We start from the raw sequence: 20808 nt of genomic DNA, 5'->3' as shown, positions 1-20808 counted from the left end.
GTTTGGTAATATGATATAGACTTCTCCAGAAGTTAAGCAAACAGCGATCCAGGAGCTGAAGTTAAGCTTGGTCAGGGAATTCAGGGCCAAATTTTCCCAAATACTTCTTGATTCCTGTTGTGTATGAGTGTATCTTTCTCTAATTTTTTAATACCAAAGAGGGTGAGAAAAAATGATTATATTGTCTCTTTATGCGAGGAGTAGGTTCTTTTTCCCATCACTCTACCCAAAAATCTACTTTCTGTCTTCCATATCAAAATGTTTCAAGTATTATGATCTTTTATCCTTTGGGCTTGAATAATCCTCCTTTCCTCAACCATATTTGGTTTATGCATGATCCTCCAGTGTTGGTTGTTTTATTTCTCTTCACATTTAATATTTGTTTCTGCTTTCCCAGGAACACTCATGACAGTGAGATGTTGGGTCTCAGGAGGCTATCCAGGTGTGCAGTCCTTTTTTATGCATAAACATTCTCTTAAAAGTGTAACTCTTCTATGACATGGTCAGTACTGACAAAGTGAAAACTAAAGTCTTAAGCATGTGGTGCCAGTTTATATTATAAATAAAAAATAATACAGTTTAGGAGTCCATGTATTAAGATAAGAATTGGCTATCCCTAGATATGTTCAGTATGAGCCTAAATTTATTGCCACTTTTGCCAGGGACAGAGGCACCTTCATCAGTCATTGTGGCTATGCTTCTGTAGCAAAAGGTAGAGGCTGCTACTTAGTGGGCATTATTGATGACAGGCTGGTGGATGCTGATTCCCTTTTAGGGATGTCTCCCTGATTGAGGATGGTGGAAGGATCAATATTGATAATCCAGATGTTAGTGCATGTGGGCTCTTCTACATTGGGTTAGTATTTCTTGAACATAGACACATCTTCTCAGTCTTTGTCTTATCCATGCCTTATTTCTTTAAATGCACCCATTCTTTTGCATGTTACTTTAGATTTTTAGAAACATTTCCAAGTTGCTGTATCACAATGCTAAGATAATTGTGGAGTGCTTTTGTTTTCACATTTGCCATCTGATTTTTCAGAGTATCAATTACTTGCTAAACACTAGACGTTAACAGATCATAAAGGAAAACATTTAATTATCTTTTTTATGTGCTAGGAACTTTGTGGTCAAGGAAAGAGGAAAGTTGAAAACAAGTAAAGTTATATTGGAAGCAATGTTGTAAAATAAGTGCATAGAGGACACAACTGTGTATTGTAAAAATGTTGCCTGATTGCCCAAACAGCTTTGGCAAGATTCCTTTTGTCGTCTTTCCTTGAGAATTAAGTATTTTAAGACCACCTATATGTTGCTATGATATCTAATCTACTCTACAAAACTGTTATTTTGTCATCTTCATAAAGAAAAAACTTTTGTTCATTAATTTATGAAAAAGTCTATAGATGGCATTCTTACATGTCTTTTATGGTATATGGTACCAACTCTGGGTGTTAGTGGAAGTGAAAATGGGGACTTCTTGAGACACTGGTAAACCCTGAAATATAGAGATTTGAATGCCCAAATTCAAATTCTACCTATTCTTCAACTCTGGAGTCTAAGTCTCATTTCAGCTTCTTTGTCTGAAAAGGGAGATAATGACAGTAACCACATAGGTGAGGATGCAGTTGATTAATATGTATAAAACTGTTAAAACTGGGCCTAGATGTCGTGAGTGCTTATTAAATACAGCTCTATATCTGGAAGAAATTCCTGTTAGGGACTTTGCAAATTTTAATTTTAGCCCTTCATAATATTTATTATTACTTCTTCTTCTTCTTCTTGCTCCTCCCTTCCTCCTCCTCTTCTCCTTCTGCTCTATTTTGAGACAAGGTCTTGCTATATAGTTCAGATTGGCCTTGGACTCACTATGTAGTACCAACTGGCCTCAAACTCTCAGCAATCTTCCTGCCTCAGCCTCCTGACTGTTGAGATTACAGATGTGCAGTAACACACCTGGCTAGTTTTAGTCAGATATTACTTTCTAGGAAGACTCATTGAAAAAAACTGAAAGATGAATGAAAAGGTGGGTAAAACACAGCAAACCTTATAAAGGAAAGAACCTTTGAGTTTACCTAATTTACTTCAGAAAGTACTGCTGAAGGTCTTCGACCAGGGAGCTAAGTGGTAAGAAACCAATTGTTAAGTGTTACCTTTTAGGAAAATAACAAACATGATAAAAGCAGTAGGTAATTATTAGCTGATTCAAATGTTTGTTTGGATTATTCAGTTTATGGATTTAGGTATTCATTTGGTCTCTAATGAATAGCTCATTTTTGACTTCTGCAAAGTTAGGTTAATAATTGTACCTGATTCTCAGTATATGAGAGTAGTGTTTCACAATGATAGAAATATTATCTATTACTGTAAATATAAATGTTATTGGTATACATTCAAGTAAGAGTTTCAGTAGAAGAATAATGATAAGGACATTTGAGAAAGTGGTCAGCTACAAAGATTAGGTTAGGTCTAACATTGTAATATGAGGAATTAAAGGAAAATCAGATCCCGGAATGCTTTGGAAATCTAGAGTTTGGTGACAAGCTGGGAGGAACAAACGGTAACTGACTCCCATATTTCAGGGTAGATTGGGCTCAGGAGGATGATATTTAAAAAAATTAATGCTTCAGAACAGAATCCTAACTAGTCAAATCTTTGTGCAAATTAGAACAGTACCTATTTCTTAAGATATGTAACTTCTGTGTATTGGAAAATTGTTGTAATATACTGATATTTTTAGTACAGGACTCTTTATGGCCTATCTCTTGTAAAATTCTAAAATTACATATTTAAAATTACAGGAAGTCTCCAAGTTATGAACAAGTTCCACTTTGGGAGTATAGTTCTTAAGTTAGATTTGTTGGTAAGCTAATAAAGTGAGTCTTATACAGTATACCTGTGAAGTTCACAATTTGAATGTTTATAAGAAGTTGGGGACTTGCTATATATATTTATTATAACAGTGTTTATGATCTGACTTAGTATTCTCTTAAGTTTGAACAGTCCTGGTTTTGAACTCTCTTAAGATGTATTTGTACTTTAGTATGCTCAAAAGTACTGATTTTTTTTAAAAAATTATTTTTTCCAGTTACAAGTTGTAATGTTTGGTTTGTTTTCCAAAAATGGATGAGTCAAAAACAGTTTACTGGGGCTGGGGATTTAGCTCAGCTGCATAAGCGCCTGCCTTGTAAGCATGGGGTTGTGAGTTCAATCCCTGGTACCGATTTAAAAAAAAAAAATGATTTATCAGGTAATAGTTTAAAGGAAGTGGAAGGATAGAATTCATACAGGGGTTCTAAGATGAATCTGAAAAACAGTGAGATTGAAAACAGCAGCTAGAAGCCAGGAGTGGTGTATACAGACACCTGTGATCTCAGCACTCTGGAAGTTGAGGCAGGAGGGTCAAAAGTTCAAGCACATTCTGGGCAACTTAGTGACCTAGCAAGACCTTGTCTCTCAGGATTTTTAGAAACCATATTAAAATGAATAGACCAGTAGTTCTCATTGTCAGAGGCAGTAAAAGAGTCTGGAAAAATGTGAACAAAATAACAAAACAGAATCTGTTCACTTATGACCTTAGCACAAAGGTTAAAAACCAGTTTTTTTGTTTGTTTGTTTGTTTGTTTTTTGAGACAAGGGAAGTGTGCTTTAAAGACTGGTCTTGAGGGCCAGGGATTTAGCTCAGCGGCCTAAATGCCTGCTTGGCAAATGTCAAGTTGTGAGTTTGATGCCTGGTACCAAAAAAAAAAAAAAGACTGGTCTTGAGCTTGCAGCAGACCTCCTGCCTTGGCTTGCTGCATACTGGGTTTACCAGGTATATGCCACCACCCCTGCCTAGAGCAATTTCTTATCTGCAACTAGATATCAAGTTATTAATATGTTCTCTTGTAAACTACCAAAACTCAAAGTTATTGGCATTGGAAGAATGGACTGTTTACTGTTCTTTTACTTGGTTTTGAAAATTCAGTTAAGACCATTCCCTTTTCTTAAAAATCTTACAAAAATCTGAATTAAAATAGTCTTGGTTGTACATGCCCTGTAATCCCAGCACACAGATGACTGAGGCAGAAGGATCAAGAGTTCAAGGCCAGCCTGTGAGATGCCAACCTATCACAATTTCAAGATCCTGTCTCAAAATACAAAAATGCCTTAGGTTCAGTCCCAGATGGGCATATTTGTAGCTTCATACAGAAAAGCCTACTGGCAATTAGGAGTAAGTAGTGTGCTGAATTCTGGAAGGCAATAGAACTGATCTCCTGGTCTGGATAAGGCCTTCAGTGGAATGAGGACTGATTTCTTTGAATTGATTACTCAGATCTTTTATGATTAGGGCTTCGGACTTGAATTATTGAGTCTTCCTTTTGTTTTGATTTAGTGGTGCTAAAGACCAAGAATGAGAGAACTGTTTATCTCATATCATCACTGCATGATGCCTCTTTACAGAAATAGTATCCACAGCTGAAACATTTCCTAGATTACCTAACAAAAACACAGAGACCCAAAAGAAATGATGGAAGAAAATGGCAAGCGTGATCCCAGATCCACATGACCCAGCAGTAGAGTGAGTCAGAGGATTGGACTAAGACCCATACAGCCACAAAATGTGCTTCCAGAGTGAACTTCCTTTTCCTTATAGGGTAGGAAACAAAATATTTACCTCCAAGTGCTGTATTATAGGCTTTTTGTAAATGACTGTTGAATAGAAACAAAGTTCTAAGTCATTTATTACATACCTGACTGTTCACTTGAAGACTGCTGGTTAAGAATTCAGCTAGAAATTCTTTGCCAGTATCCTGTAAACTATAAGAACAGTTGAACAGAAATCATACTGGACCAGATGAGACGCGCACACACCTTTAATCCCAGCATTTAGGAGGGTGAGGCAGGAAGTTTGCTGCAAGTTTGAGGCCAACCTGGGCTACATATTGAGACCCTATCTCAACAAACCAAAAAGAAAGAAAGATCAATCGATTGTATTGGAAAGTCATTTCTTCTAATTTTCTGAACAGCCCACTGTGGGGAAATCATTTGCCTTTCTGAACCAGTTTTCTCTAGATGAGACCATCTGCTGTCTTGGCCCCTTTTGAATGTTTGTGTTAGACTCTGGTCCCTTGTACTTTATTCCATACCACTTATCAGTTTCTCAGAATCATCTCATCCAGGGAATTTGGAAACAAGAGGGATTCACATTCAAGGGTGAAAATTTACAGAGAGCTCAGATGAACTGTAAATCACTTCTTTAAGTAATGCTGGTGGAGGAAGGCAACAGGGATTGACCCTGATGTGTGATTGGTGCAAGTGTTATGCCCACTATAGAAACACTAACCTGGTAGGCAGTCTTTTGTTTTCTGCTAACCAGAATTTACTGCTTTGGTGTGATTAAGAGGTAAAGTACTTCTAGTTTTGGTGGGTTTTTGTTCTTTGGGTTTTTGTTTGTTTGTTTGTTTGTTTTGGTGCTTGGAAGTGCAGATTTTATTAATAATAAGGAGTAGCCAATTTTATTGCACTATTACTCTATTTTGTCTTAGAAACGAAGAACCATATTTCATTTGATGATACAAGTTTCTTTTTTTTCTTTTTGGTACCGGGAATTGAACTCAGAACCTTACACTTGCCAGGCAGGCACTTGTGCTGCTGAGCTAAATCCCCGGTCCCAGAACTGTATCCCCAGCCCTAGCAGTTTCTTTTGATGTTGAACAAAATCTTTTTTTCAACCATTGCATTTCATAAGATATTGTTAACGGATTTGTCTGTTAATCACAGACAGTTTTTACTATTTTATTAATTTTCCTGTTATCTGTTTATAGCTTCTAGCATGTTTAATGTGTTTGTGGCATATGTAGTCAATACATTATAATCATTATGAAGCACCTGCCCGCAAGATTAATTTGTTTCATTTTATGTACATCCTTGTATAAAGAAAACTGAACCTGTTACCATTTTTCCCTTCTGCCTCCCCCTTCAACAGTAAAAAGAACATAAGAAAGCAGCGAATGAAAATTTTATTCAATGTTGTTCTTGAAGCTCGAGAGCCAGGTTCAGGCAGAAGACTTTGTGATCTATTTATGGTTAAACCATCCAAGAAGGACTATCCTGATTATTATAAAATCATCTTGGAACCAATGGACTTGAAAATAATTGAGCATAACATCCGCAATGACAAATACGCAGGTGAAGAGGGAATGATAGAGGACATGAAACTGATGTTCCGGAATGCCAGGCACTACAATGAAGAGGGTTCCCAGGTGAGGACAGATGAGGATCCTGCAGTACACACCGTTTCTTTTGGGTAGTAGTAGAATATATTTTGAAAGACAAGCTCTAGACCTAACCTGGATTATTCTTGATGGCTGAGTTCATTTGTCTTTTCTTAATTGTTTAAAATGGAAATCATCTTAGATTTGAGTCCTGCTGTGCCAGTCTCTGTGCAAGTTTCCTGATCTCAAATTTAGAAATGATAATAATACTTACACTGGGATTGTTTCTGAATTTTAAAAGACATTTTGTGTGTGTGTGTGTGTGTGTGTGTTTTGACTGGGGACTGAACTCAGGATCTCATACTTGCAAGGCAGACGTTTGTGCTGCTGAGCTAAATCCCCAACCCAAGATATTGTATATTGAACATTTAGAATAGTGCTAAAAAGTGCCCAAAAGAAAGCCAAATAGCATACAGTCTTGCAAAAAAAATTTTTTAAATGCTGTCATGGAGGTACATTGCAGATACATCATCATTATTACTGTCTTCAGTGGCTATACTTCTCCAAAGACAGCCCATGAAATTGTGCATTTATATGAGAATCACCATCGTGCTCCTATTAAAGCACCTCTAAATAATATGAAGTATCTTGATTTTCAGATTAATTGAGGAAGGTGGCAGTACTAGGTATTGATTTCATGACCTCACTAACATTTTCAGTCATTTCTTTTCCTCTACTGTTACATTTGAATATAAAATAAATTATGTGTTACCAGATATGGTAGTACATGCCTGTAATCCCTTATACTCAGGAGGCTGAGGAAGGAGAATTGCAAGTTCCAGGCCAGTATAAGAAACGTAGTGAGACTTCTCAGAAATAAAAATAGGCTGTGGATATAGCTCATTGGTAGAGCATATGAAGTACATGGCCGTTGAGTTCAGTCCATAATACTAAAAATAAATGTGTACTGAAAATACTTGTAGATCAAAAAAATGTTCCTCATAGCCGGGCGTGGTAACTCACGCCTGTAATCCCAACACTCGGGAGGCTGAGGTGAAAGGATCATTGCGAGTTTGAGACCAGCCTGGGCTACAAAGTGAGCTCAAGGCCAGCCTGAACTGCATAGCGAAACCCCATCTCAAAAAAGACAAAAAAAAAGTTCCTCTATAGTAGGAATTAATACTATCTTTAGCATCACTGGTCATTATACCACCCGTCACTGGTAGAAATAAAAGCTGACCCGAAGAGTAATGACCATAGAAGAGAGGTCACTTATTCCCTCAGCTGGCCTGCTTTTGGGGGTGATGAAGGGAGGTAGGAGGAGGCATCTGTGAAGGCACTGCCATTAGGTGAGTAACCTTGTTCTCAACTACATCTTGCCACTCTAGCCTTAGTCTTTAGAGAAAGAAAGATCCTTAAGCAAGGTTGCTTTTGTAAACAGATCATATCGAACTCAAGTTTGAGATTTAATAAGATTTGAGATACTCCTCTCCATATTTTAAATCTCTAATTTTCATCAGGGTATCTAGTAACTTGAAGGTCTAGGGAAAGATAGATTTTTTTTTTTAACTTTTAAAAACAAAAAAGGATAAAAAAAAGATACAGAATTAAAAAAAAATAGAACAATAACACCAGTTAATATACTATTATCTTAAAAGTGGTTGTTCAGATTACAAGATAAGCATGAGAAAATGATCAAACAATCAGTGAAAATACAAATTGTTCTTTTTGATAATGTAACAAGGGCAAGATAGGTTTTGAGGAAAACAACATATGTAAATGTGTTTGGGGACTTATCTTAAAACTTGCAGCAATTCTTTTTTTTTTTGGTACCGGGGATTGAACTCACGACTGTGCTTGCAAGGCAGGTGCTTTTGCCGCTGAGCTAAATCCCCAGCCCCAACCTGCATCAATTCTAAACTTTTTAAAAAATTTCTTTATGGACATATATTATACCTTCAAAGTTTCCTAGAAAATAATCTTACATGTATTTTTGGAATGTAGGTATATAATGATGCACATATCCTGGAGAAATTACTCAAGGATAAAAGGAAAGAGCTGGGCCCGCTCCCTGATGATGATGACTTGGCTTCTCCCAAACTCAAGCTAAGTAAGATGGCATCATACTTTGTTAATATTTAATTAAATGGTGAAGCACATTCTTACTGTAGTTTAAACAGTGAAGAATGTGTGGAAAATGGATTGTAACAACAAAGGTTTTATATGCCTTCCCAAATACTTACAGGAAATGTTTCCTAAACATTAAATAGTAAGAATAAATATTGTTTCTGTATCTGAAACCTGTAAGAGAATTGTGACAGTTTTGCTTTGTCTTTGCATGTGTTCATTTGATGATTTCTAGAATTAAAAATGACTCCTAGCAGCTCCTACTGGACAGAATTTGACAGGAGCAGTCCTACTCAGATATCATTCTTTTATATTTTTGAAAGGTGGTTTTATTAAAATTTATGAGGGAAAGAACAGCAAAAGTAATTCCATTAAACTAAGAGATTTCTGTCTTATATAAACTTATGAATAAAGTAAATACCAAACAAATGATAGTGATTTGTCAGATATTTTTAAGTCATACTTGTTTTGAAAAAGAGAAAACAAGCACCTCTTTTTGTATTTTTGGTCTTTTGTTTTTTTGATACCAGGGCTCAAACTCATGACCTTTTGCTTGCCAGATAGGTACTTATGCCACTGCACTAAATCCCTGGCAGTCACCTCTTTTTTCATATGAAATGATTGCAAACTGAATTTCACAATTGCATAGAGAATTATTTATTGCTGAGTAAAAATTCCTTCTTGTTAAAGTCATTCATCTTTTAGTGGAATTGTAAAAGCATACAGGTTTACAAAAATGCAAAACTCAGTCTACTTTTTTTTTTTTTTTTTTTAGGATAAAATACTATTCAAAATTAGAAATAATTCTATAAATTGAAGACTAATGACAATAATAACTAAATACATTTAAACACATGTTTAAAGGGAGTTTTTTTTTGTTTTTTATGGGAGTTTTTTAAAAATTAAGTTTGGGGCTAGGGATTTAGCTCAGCAGCATAAGCGCCTGCCTTGCAAGTGTGTGGTTGTGAGTTCAATCCCTGGTACCGATAAAAAAGAGACGCAAAAAATTTTTTTAAAAATTAAGTTTATTGGTACATTTTAGGTACACATAATGATCACATTCATCATAGAAAATTTGTCCCTGTACATGATATACCTCGGTCTTTTTTTGGAAAAAGGAATTTTAATGTGAAATGTTAAATTATCTTTTCTTCTAAAAATTTTTTTGTTTGTTTTTTGAGACAGGGTTCACTATGTAGTTCAGGCTGGCCTTCAACTTACTATATATGCCTGGCTGGCTTCAAACTCAGCAGTCCACCTGCATTAGCACCAAATGCTGGAATTGTAGGCATGCGCTACCACAGCTGGCTCAGAGACTTTCAAAAATATGCAAATGAAAGGACTAGTACAGTGAACTTCTGTGTATATGTTATTTAACAATTGCAAACTTATGCCACATTAATTTACTATATCTTGTTTACTTTTTTTCTAAATTATTTTAAAGCAACTCTAATCATGTTGTTTCTTCTGTATGGTTAACTGTAATCTCAATAAATCTCAAGAAATCTCAATTTCTAATAAAATTATCAGTAGTTTCTTGGTTTCATTTAGTACTTAACAAGCTTTAAGGTTTTGCTGATTCTCACAAATGTGTTTTTACAGTTGGCTCCATCAAATCCAGATCTAATTAAGTTCAGTATATTAGATTTGACTCTTTTACCCTTAAACTCATAATCTAGGGTCTCTCCTTTTCTTGCTTCATGCCTGTTGGCTCATTGGTGAAACCAAGTCACTGTACAAAGTCCCAAGTTCTGGATTAGACCCTTGTGATGTCAGTTTAATTTTTTTTAATCCCCCTTATTTCTTATAAATGAAAGCTTAATTTTTCTTTTATTTTTTGGAACTGGGAATTGAACTCAAAACCTCACGCTTGCCAGGCGGGTGCTGTACCACTGAGGTATACCCCCGGCGAAAGTTAACTTTAAAGGCTTGATGAAATTCAGTTTTAGCTTTGCAATGATACCTCACAAAAGATTTTCTACACTTACATGGTACTATGTCTGAGTCCTATCTGACCTTCCTTCTGCTCCACTTAAAAAAAAGGTGTTTGTTGTAGTTTCCCAGTCTAGATTTTGTTCATTCATTGAGTCCCTGTGTTATAGTACATGTTTTGCCATCCTTGTATTTACTGTAAGTTAGTAGTTTGAACCAAAGTAAGATTCAGACTTGAGACCCTGTTCTTGGCACAAGAACCAGCTCAATAGATGACATGATACGTGGTATCTGGTTGTGTCTTTCTGTTAATGTTATTTGATATTGGTTTGTTCATCCATGAAAAGAACTAAAAATGATAATTTTTATCATTTCTCATCATTTATTAAATGAAATACTTTCCTTTATCCAATATTAGGTTACCAGTGGTATAATTTTTTTGTCTTTTCTTGGTTTTGAAATTATAAAAGCTTGACCCCCCCCACCCCTTTTTTTCTTTTACTTACTAGTTTTCAAAATAATACATTAGTTTACTAGCACCCTCCAGTTTTACTCATTTTTTTTAATGAATCATTAAAAACTGCCAGATTTAGACTGGATATTGTGACACATCCCTGTGATCCTAGCACTCTGGGAGGCTGAGGCAAAAACATCCCAAGTTCAAACCCAACCTGGTCTTCTTAGCAACTTAACAAACCCCAACTCAGAATAAAAAGTAAAAATAAGCTTGGGTGTAGCTCAATGCAGAGACTCTGGGTTCAATTCTCAGTACTGTAAAAAGAAAGAAAAATACATTTTTGAAAAAGGTCTTTGAGTGTAGCTCAGTACAAAGCCCTGGGCTCAATCTCCAATACCACAAACAAAAACTACTAGATTCAAACATATTGTTGAGTTTTAACCCATTGCAATTATTGTCCTTATTGATACTTGTCTCCGGCTAATGACTGTGTTCTTTTGACATGACCATAGTAGGAAGTCACTGATAGATTATTTGATGTCTAGGATTCCAAGATACACCAAATTGAGAATCAGCTATTTGCCAGGGAGTCCTCACCTTTTGGGGTTTCTGATAAAAGGTCAGGGGTCCTTGATATTAGTATTTAGAACTATTATTATTATTATTTTAAAACTATAGGCACCAGGTGTGGTAATTCACACCTGTAATCCCAGGACTCGGGAGGTTGAGGTAGGAGAATCATTACGAATTCAAGATGAACCTGAGCTACAAAGTGAGCTCAAGGCCAGCCTGAGCTGCATTGCAAAAGCCCTGTCTCAAAAAAACTAAATAAATAAATAAAATTTAAAAAATAAATAAAATTGTACTCTGAGATACATTTGTGTGAGTTGGTAATCATTTCTAGGGTTTTCAGTGGACAGCCTAAAAAAATTTATGTGAGTTTATTTTTAAACATAAAATGTGTTATAATTTGATGATACTTTTATTTGAGATTTGAGGCTGCAGAGTTTTTATATACATCCTCCATTCTCCCATGATGAGAATCTGTTCTCTGGTGATAGAATTACAGTGTCACATAGCTACTTATTTGCTTTTATGCCACTTTAAGTACAGCTACCTCAGGAGTACAAATTCGCCTACCAAAAATACGTTTACTGAAAACAGTTAAGGTTATCTTCCACTTCTTCTTTTAATCTATAGATCCTGTTTCATTAAAGACATGTTAATTTAAGATGATTTGCAAATCATTTGGATAGATCCTTTCTTATTGTTTTACTACTAACTATATACAAAGTCAGATTTCTTTCACTTTATCCATTTAACTTTATTTCTCTTTTTTCAGGTAGAAAGAGTGGTGTTTCTCCAAAAAAATCAAAATATATGACTCCAATGCAGCAGAAATTAAATGAAGTTTATGAAGCTGTTAAAAACTACACTGATAAGAGAGGTCGCCGCCTCAGTGCAATATTTCTGAGGCTTCCCTCCAGATCTGAACTGCCAGACTACTATCTGACCATTAAAAAGCCCATGGATATGGAAAAAATTCGAAGTCACATGATGGCGAACAAGTACCAAGATATAGACTCTATGGTTGAGGATTTTGTCATGATGTTTAACAATGCTTGTACATACAATGAACCTGAATCTTTGATCTACAAAGATGCCCTTGTCCTACACAAAGTCCTGCTTGAAACTAGGAGAGACTTGGAGGGAGATGAGGACTCTCATGTCCCAAATGTGACTTTGCTTATTCAAGAGCTTATCCATAATCTTTTTGTGTCGGTCATGAGTCATCAGGATGATGAAGGAAGATGCTATAGTGATTCCTTAGCAGAAATTCCTGCTGTGGATCCCAACTTTCCTAACAAACCTCCCCTTACTTTTGACATTATTAGGAAGAATGTTGAAAATAATCGCTACCGGCGGCTTGATTTATTTCAAGAGCATATGTTTGAAGTATTGGAAAGGGCAAGAAGGATGAATCGGTATGCTTTCGAAGCCATTTCTTTTTGAGAAAATGTGATATTTAATTTAATGCAAACTAGATGAAGACAAACTGCTTTGATGTTCTGTTTCATCTTAGGTACATGATTATAGTTAGTATCATGCTCTTCTGAATTCTAGACAGTCAAAATTTCTTAAAGTGCAAATATATCCTTCGAGGAGGAAGAGAGCCACTCTACTGAATCATCTAAATAAAGGCCAGTGAGAGGAAAGATGTCAAACTTGAAGTCATAGAAAGCATATTTATAGTTAAAAATGTAGCCTTTCACAAAACATGATTTTTAAAGGCTAAGTACTTACAATTTGAAATGGTATTTAGAAATAGCAATAGGATTTTTCTTTCAAAGTCTGACTTCAGTCTGATAGTGCTTTAAATAAACAGCTCTAGGTTATTGCTCTGAGATCACACTGATACAAATTTGGCCATCATTCATACATCTGAAATGGTGTCTTTTTCATTTCAAATTTTTCACTTTAAGAACTTGCTGTAGCAGGTGTAGCTCAGTGGTATAAGTGCCTGCATGGCAAACACAAGGTCGTGAGTTCAATCCCCAGCACCAAAACAAAATAAAACAGAAAAACTTGCTATAGACATTAAATGTTCGGACAGAAGGGCTGGGAATGCAGTAGAAGGGTAAAGCACTTGCCTAGCATGCACAATTCTCAGGGTTCAGTCTCCAACACAATACACACAAACATTTTTAATCATTTTTTAAAAATTAAAAATATTCTGAAAGATACATTTTAAATTTATATAAAATTTAAATTCCTTTTAATTTTACTCTGTGGTAAATATTTGTCATATATCCATAGTATACTCAGTTGTTAGATCCCAATAGAGCAATTATTGTGTATCCTCTGTGCTCTAGAAAGTACAAAAAAGTTAAAGATACAAATCCTATTTTTCTAGACCTTATAGTTTTATGGTTTAAGGGCTACACCTTTAAGCAAAGTGAGAATATGTAAAGCTGGCATTTGCTCGGAACTTCAAAAAAAAAAATAAGTAGTAACACTTACTCTTCCTGTTGATCACATGCTCTTTATAAAATATATAGTAGCTTTTCTAGGCAAATGGTAATCTTACCAGTTTGTATGTGAAGAATGGAGGAATAGGAAGAAGTCACCCAAAGCCACATCTAGTAGGCATTGTGGCTTGTCCTGTTTCCTTCCCTCTGTAGAGGGCTGCTGCTGATCATCACCATCATAGAGCACATCCATGGATAATCCTTGCGCTCTGTGCTCTGAGAACTCAAAATCTGAAGGATGGGACAGAATTTATGCTTAAGGAAAAAATAGTTCCAGAGATAAGACAACATATCACAACCTGATTTAGAAAAAATATTGGTATAAGGAACTCTGTAGGCTTAAGTTCACCTAAAAAGGCAAGAGGCATCAGGGAATAGGAGAATGGGTAGGATTCAAATGAATAGAGGTGAGGATATTTTAAATAAGAGATGAGTAGGATACATTTGAGAGATTGAGATGAGGTCAAATAGAAGAGGCCTTCGAGTGCCATATTTAAGAAACAGTTCTTAATATTTTGCCAGTAGCAATAAAAATAGAGAAAGAAAGGTGGCATGTTGTCAAAATCTGTAGGAGGTTTTTATTCAACAGGTTTTTACTGGGTGCTTGCCAGGTAATTAACATATTCTAGATCCATGGGATACACCACTGGAACAAATATAAGCTCCTGCTTTCGTGGAATTTAAATTTCCATTTTTATTCTTTAAATAGTTCTTAGGTGTAAAGCCATTTTGAGGTGGGCGTGATGGTACACAACTGTAATCCCAACATTTGAGAGGCTGAGGCAGGATAATCAGTGAGTTTGAGGCCAGCTACATTACATAGTGAATTCAAGATCAGCCTGAACTATGTAGCAAGACATTGTCTCAACAAAACAAAAATAAATGAAATAGCTCTGTTTTACCCTTTATCCCCAACTCCATCACCTCTGGGCTTCTGTGAGTCTTGCAAATAGCATTTGTCTCTTAAATTGTTCTATTTAATGTAGCATTTATTTTAAGGAGTAAGTGGATTTGTACCTCTGGATGATGAGTTCTTTTCATTCCCCCATTGGTTTTTGCTTTTGAGAGCCTAGGAAAATAGAGCCTAGGGTGCATTTATATAAGACTCTGCTACAGATACACTTTCTTTGTCATGCCCAGAACTTTGCTGAAAAACAGAAGGAAAGCTATTCTTTTTTTGTGAATGAAGGTAGTATTTTGTGTTTGGGCAACGTAGTGAGGTAGGCCTTTTCTCAAAAAATAAAACAGGGCTGGGGACATACCTCAGTGTCAAGGCCCTGCATTTAATATCCAGTACTGCAATCAGTCAGCTACACCAACATCCATAGAGTGACCATAGTGGTGCACACTTATAATGCTAGCTATTTAATATGCAGAGGCAAGAGAGTCACAAGTTCCAGGCCAGTCTTTGAAGTCTAGTATGACCTTGTCACAAAATAAAAAATTTTAAAGGCCTAGGAATATAGCTTAGTGGGGGGGATTCTTGCCTAGCATGTATGACCACCAAAAAGAAAGAGGTAGGTAGATAGGTAATAGATTAAAAAAAAAAAAAAAGGAAAAAATTAAAAGAGAAATTGCTCATTCATGGGAAGCCAAGAACAACAAAAGTATCAGTAGCCTTTTCCATCATTTCTATTCACTGAATGTCACCCTTTATAAAAAAAGGTTATCTAAACCGGGCATGGTGGCACTCCCTTGTAATCCTAGCACTTGGAAAGCTGAGGCAGGAGGATCATTGCAAGTTCCAGACCAACCTGAATGGTATAGCAAGACCCTGTCTTAAATAAATAAAATGATTATTACCAATTGAAAGAAAAAGTTCTTTTTCCATTTTAAGATTTGGTTTTTGTACCTTCAGTGAACACCTAGTCTTTTGTCAGAGTAGTAAATTTTTATGATACTTTGGATAAAGCACAATGATATAAGTGTATCAGGTGTTTAGTGACTTGTACAAACCTTCATTACTAAACCAAATGATATGATAGAATTGTTAATCTGCCTTTTCAGAGTAACAGATTTGTTAAATGTGTGTTTCCAGTTAAAAGTTTACATTGAAAATTGTAAGCTATTACAAAATGAACAATTTTAAGAAAAGTCTGCAGTTATATCTGTTCAGGAAAACAGGCATCAAGATAGTGTCTTACTTTGTGGCTTCTTCCCTTGCCTTTGTTTTTATTATTTTATTCTTACAAGTATTCACATTCCTGTGATTTTACAACACGTTTAAAACTTTTCCAAAAGTAACCGTTTAGGTTATTAGCACTGACTTTTAAGTATTTGCCACTTGCTTTGCTGATGAGGAGAGGCATTTGAAAGCCTTGCCAAGTCTGTTACTCTAGTGACATGTGTCAGCAGACATCACACTGGACTTGCTTCCCTTGCCACACTCTCCTGACCAAAGTGTCTCCATGATTGCTGATGAGACATTTGTTGTGATTAGTTTTAGGAATAACTTTTTAGACATTTATCTTCTTAGTTAATAGAATTACAAGTATATTTTGCCCCCATCGTCTTACTTTACAAATGAGGAAAGAGGGTTAGAAAGGTTCCAAATATGATACAAATAATATTTTCTCTCACAAGGTTGTCTCTTGTGTTTCTTAGAATTACAGTTACTTCTGAGAAACTAAAATTTATAGTAATTCTCAGGTTTATAGCCATTATAGAATGTCCTCGTGGCTTCGCAGTTTAGTTTAATCCTACCAATCCTGGTAAATCTGATGCAGGACCAAAAAGAATACGTTCTTCTGAAATTAAACGAATATAATTTTGGACTTTGCCTGGAGCCACGATATAGTCCGCGACTCTGACAGTGACAGTGTTCATTCATGATTGATGTATGTGCTGCATATCTCAGAAAAAGTGCTGAAGCTTTTGCTTATATGTGACTAAACAGGCAGCCTTTGGAGAAAAACCGGTGGGCAGGAGGTCCCCGCTTGGTAGTGACACATTAGAGTCTTCTCTAACAAACCTCAGGGATATCCTTATTAGAATTCTAATGGAATATTGTTATAGCAATTAGCATAGTAATAGAATAGAATTTTACATATAATTGAAATGTTTTTAAAAAGCAGTTTATGATAATGGATACTTTTGATGCCATTATAGGACAGATTCCGAAATATATGAGGATGCTGTAGAACTTCAGCAGTTTTTTATTAAAATTCGTGATGAACTCTGCAAAAATGGAGAGATTCTTCTTTCTCCAGCACTCAGCTATACCACAAAACATTTGCATAATGATGTGGAGAAAGAAAAAAAGGAAAAATTACCAAAAGAAATAGAAGAAGATAAACTAAAACGTGAAGAAGAAAAACGAGGTTGGTTTCTTTTCATTGTATGAAACGTGAAAAAATACTATGTTCTGGAGAAGAGTCCTTTTTAATAAAGATTTAGGGTGATAATGCATTTCATATTGGACTTATATGACGGAAATGTTTCTTATCATTATCAGTTTGGTCATCAGACCAGATAAGATTAAAAGTGATACAGTTCATATTACAGGAATGTCAGTTCACAAATACGGGTGTCTAATGCTTCTTCATATTGTTGGTAGATGAAAACAAAGCAACCCACAACTGAGGGTACAATACATTCTCAACATGGAATACATTGACTATCTGCCATTTCAGTAGCATGGCTTTTCTGTTAGCTTCTCTGGGCCAGACAAGAAGACTTTAATTGAGCCATATACCTAGGAAAAAAGATTTATTTTAATTATGTTAATCTAAAACTATTACTTCCAGTCGCTTGCCATAGCTTACAGATACTTTGATAATGGAAACAAATTCAATAATTTCTAATAATACTTGAGTTACATAAAGAAACAATATATGACTTTCCAAAAGTTATATTAGTCTTTCACATCAAACCTTGTCCTCAGAGCAGGAAAACGTATGTTTGAAGTAAATTGTACTGAGTGGTGATGTACCCAAAAAAGAAGAGAAAGAGTAGTGTGCACCTGTAATCCCAGCTATATGGGAGGCTGAGGCTGAAGATCACAACTTCAAGAACAGAGTGGGCAATTTAGCAAAACTCTGTGTCATAGTAAAAACAAAACAAAACAACTTTTTCATACCAGAGATCGAACTCATGACCTCGTGCTTGCCAGGCAAGTGCTTACATCACTGAGCTAAATCCCCAGCCTTGCATAGTAAGATTTTTAAAAAGGGTTGAGGATGTGGCTCACTAGTCGAGCAGCTGTCTAGCATATCTGAGACCCTGAGTTCAATCCCCAGAACCAAAGAGGAAGGCCTATTTGGTAACAATAGTAACTTGACCAGCATAGGGCTAACTGCAAAATCAATGGGCTTTGCTACCTGAGGGAATATTCTTATTGAAGATGGTGACTGGAAATTGGAAGACAAATATCGCATGTTTTCACTAAATATGGACTCTTAAGGAATCAATAAAAGGACATAAAAGTAAAAGACTGTTGGACAAGAAGAAGAGAGTTGGGGAGAGAAGAGTAGGTTAAGGGTGGTAGATGGAATAGAAAAATATTAGCCTACATTCTAGATTATATTCAGATTTTTTATGGGAAAAAAAGTGACTTTAAACTTTAAAAAGGGACGTGGTGGTACATTCTTGTAATCCCAACACTGGAGAGATTGAGGCAGGAGGATCGCTGTGAGTTTGAGACCACCTTTAACTACTTAGCAAGGCCCCATCGCAGCCCTTCCTTCCCCGAAAAAAAAAAAAAGATTGGGAAAGAGGAAAAGGACAAAAAGATAACAAATCATATATGGAACAAATAGCAAAATATCAGACATGAATAAATTCAGTGCCATCAGTGACTACATTTTACTTAAAAAGACTATGCTTTACAATTAGAATTGACTGTCATTCTGAATTTTAAAAGTAAGATTCATTTACACTTTTTGTAAGAGAAAGACAAAGTTAAAAGGTAAAGAACAACTCCATGCAAACTGTAACCATAGCAAGTTGGATTAGCTGGATTAATACCACACAAAGTAAATTTTAAGAGGAAAAGCAATGTTAACAATGATGTTTCCTAAGGAAAAAAGGGTCAACATTTTTAGAACATAGAATACTCATAAAAATACACAGATGTCATAAACCATCAAAATAATACAAAGGAAAAAATGACTATTAAATGGAGGAACAGGCAATTGAACAAGTATACTCTCAATACTTTTTCCTTAGTAATTGATAGAACAGCCAGACCAAAAATCAGTAGACATAGACCTCAGTAGCACTGTGAACTAGCTTGATCGGATGTATCATTGTACTAAGTAACTGTGAATATATGTTTATTGAAGCATACGTGGAATTATGGATTTTTTGAGACAGGGCCTCACTATGTAGTTCAGGCTGACCTTGCACTCACTATATAACCCAGTCTGACCTCAAACTCGCGATGATCCTCCTCCCAAGTGCTGGAATTACAGATATGTGTTACCGTGCTGGGGCACATACATGGAATATTATCTGGGATAGGCCATATGTTGGGTAATAAAACAAGTTATCAAAGAAAAGGCTTGGTTTTATAGCCAAGCCCACTTGAACAGCTGTTCAAGAAGGTGGGGGGGGGGGGGAGGATTTCAGGTTTGAAGATAGCCAGACAAGCTAGTGAAGCCTATTTCTATAAGATTAAAAAGGGATGTAGCTTGCTACTGGTTAGAAGACCTTGGTTTCAGTCACCTCCCCACTCCCATCTCAAAAAAGGATTCAGATTATACTAAATTTTTTCTCTGAATGCATGCAGTGTGAAATTAGGTTAGAAATCAGTGACAAATCTAGGAATGCCATTTCCCTGCCCAGAAATTAGTGTACTTGTAAATTGTCCATTAATAAAGAAGACATGGAGCAATAAGTAAAATCTTGAAATGAAAAAAACCAGTAAATTTATGAGATAAACAGATTAGAAAGAAAGATCTAAGATCATTAAAAGTAGACCAAATGAACCCCAGAGTAAGTAGAAAGGAGGAAATAGAAATTAGAAGACATGAGAGACAAAGCAGAAAATGCTAATCATATATTGATTGTGTGTTACTTGGAATCACTCATGTTGTTTCTACCTGTGAAATTTTGTATAATTAGAATCATTTTTTAAGTTTAGCTGATACTTTTCCTCAAAATATGAAATGTAAATAGCATGTATTTAGGAGAAAAGGCGTAACATTTTTTAAACCTATTCATCACTGTCTTTGATTGATCCTAAATTACCAGAAAATATTGTGGTTGTCTTAATGAGTGAATAAGAACTATTAGAGAAAAGCAGGGCCACACATAGAAATAGAGTAGGAAATTTTATTCCTTGCTTATCACTGTACATATTTTATGAGCATGGGGACTTTGCTGAATAGAGGAAAGAGCCCTACATTGTAGAGTAGCCTTGAGACGGCCAGAGCATCTCTGTAATCTCTTCTACTAACTTAAAGACTATTTGCTCACAATGTGACTGGGTGGTGAATGAGAAAAAGTTACAAATCATATATACAGTACAATAAGTCTAATATCCAAAACACATAAAAAGCTCCAATCCAACATAAACAGAGCATTCAATTAAAAATGGACCTAAGATTTGAAGATATTTCTCCAAAGAAATTATACAGCTGACCAGGAAGCACATAAAAATAAGCTACAAAAAAAAATTATAAGCTGCGTATCTTGAGAAAAATGCAAATTAAAACTGTGATGAGATACCACTTACATGTTATTTAAGATGGCTATTGTTTAAAAAAGGAAAATTAGTGTTGGTGAGGATACAGAGAAATCAGAGACTCAATACATTGTTAATGGGAATATAAAGTGATAAAGTCTTACGGAACATGATTTGGTAGTTCCTCAAAAAACTGAATCACCACATGGTCCACCAGTTCTACTCCTAAGTATATATTGCAAAGGAATTAAAAACAGGGACTTAGAAGAAGTATTTATATACCCATGTCCATGGAAGCATTTTTCATAATAGCCAAAGGGCAGAAATGTCCTGTGTCTTATCAACAGATTAATGAACAAATTTTAATATGTTCATTCAGTGGAATATTCAGCTATAAAAGAAATGTAGTATACATGCTACATGGATGGACCCCTTGAAAATATA

The 20808-nt window shown here is 35.6% G+C and overlaps 1 protein-coding gene across 37 annotated transcripts in view; it reads left to right on the top strand.

Moving 5' to 3' along the window:
• The window catches only part of Pbrm1 (polybromo 1), a 132674-nt gene that overhangs the window by 58112 nt on the left and 53754 nt on the right, over positions 1–20808 (top strand). For 24 of the 37 annotated variants that reach the window (XM_063257221.1, XM_013143857.3, XM_013143855.3 and 21 more), the window contains 5 exons: positions 398–442; positions 5966–6242; positions 8199–8304; positions 12053–12695; positions 16848–17059. In XM_063257221.1, coding sequence (XP_063113291.1) covers positions 398–442; positions 5966–6242; positions 8199–8304; positions 12053–12695; positions 16848–17059 — 1283 coding nt within the window. The remainder of the gene's footprint in view (positions 1–397; positions 443–5965; positions 6243–8198; positions 8305–12052; positions 12696–16847; positions 17060–20808) is intronic. The other 13 variants (XM_063257234.1, XM_063257231.1, XM_063257233.1 and 10 more) reach the window with 1 other exon arrangement.

The sequence above is a fragment of the Cavia porcellus genome, unplaced genomic scaffold (genome assembly GCF_034190915.1).
Source record: "Cavia porcellus strain 051 isolate PalLab524CR breed Dunkin Hartley unplaced genomic scaffold, mCavPor4.1 scaffold_10, whole genome shotgun sequence".
NCBI lineage: Eukaryota > Metazoa > Chordata > Mammalia > Rodentia > Caviidae > Cavia > Cavia porcellus.
This window is presented reverse-complemented; position numbering and strand designations above follow the sequence as displayed.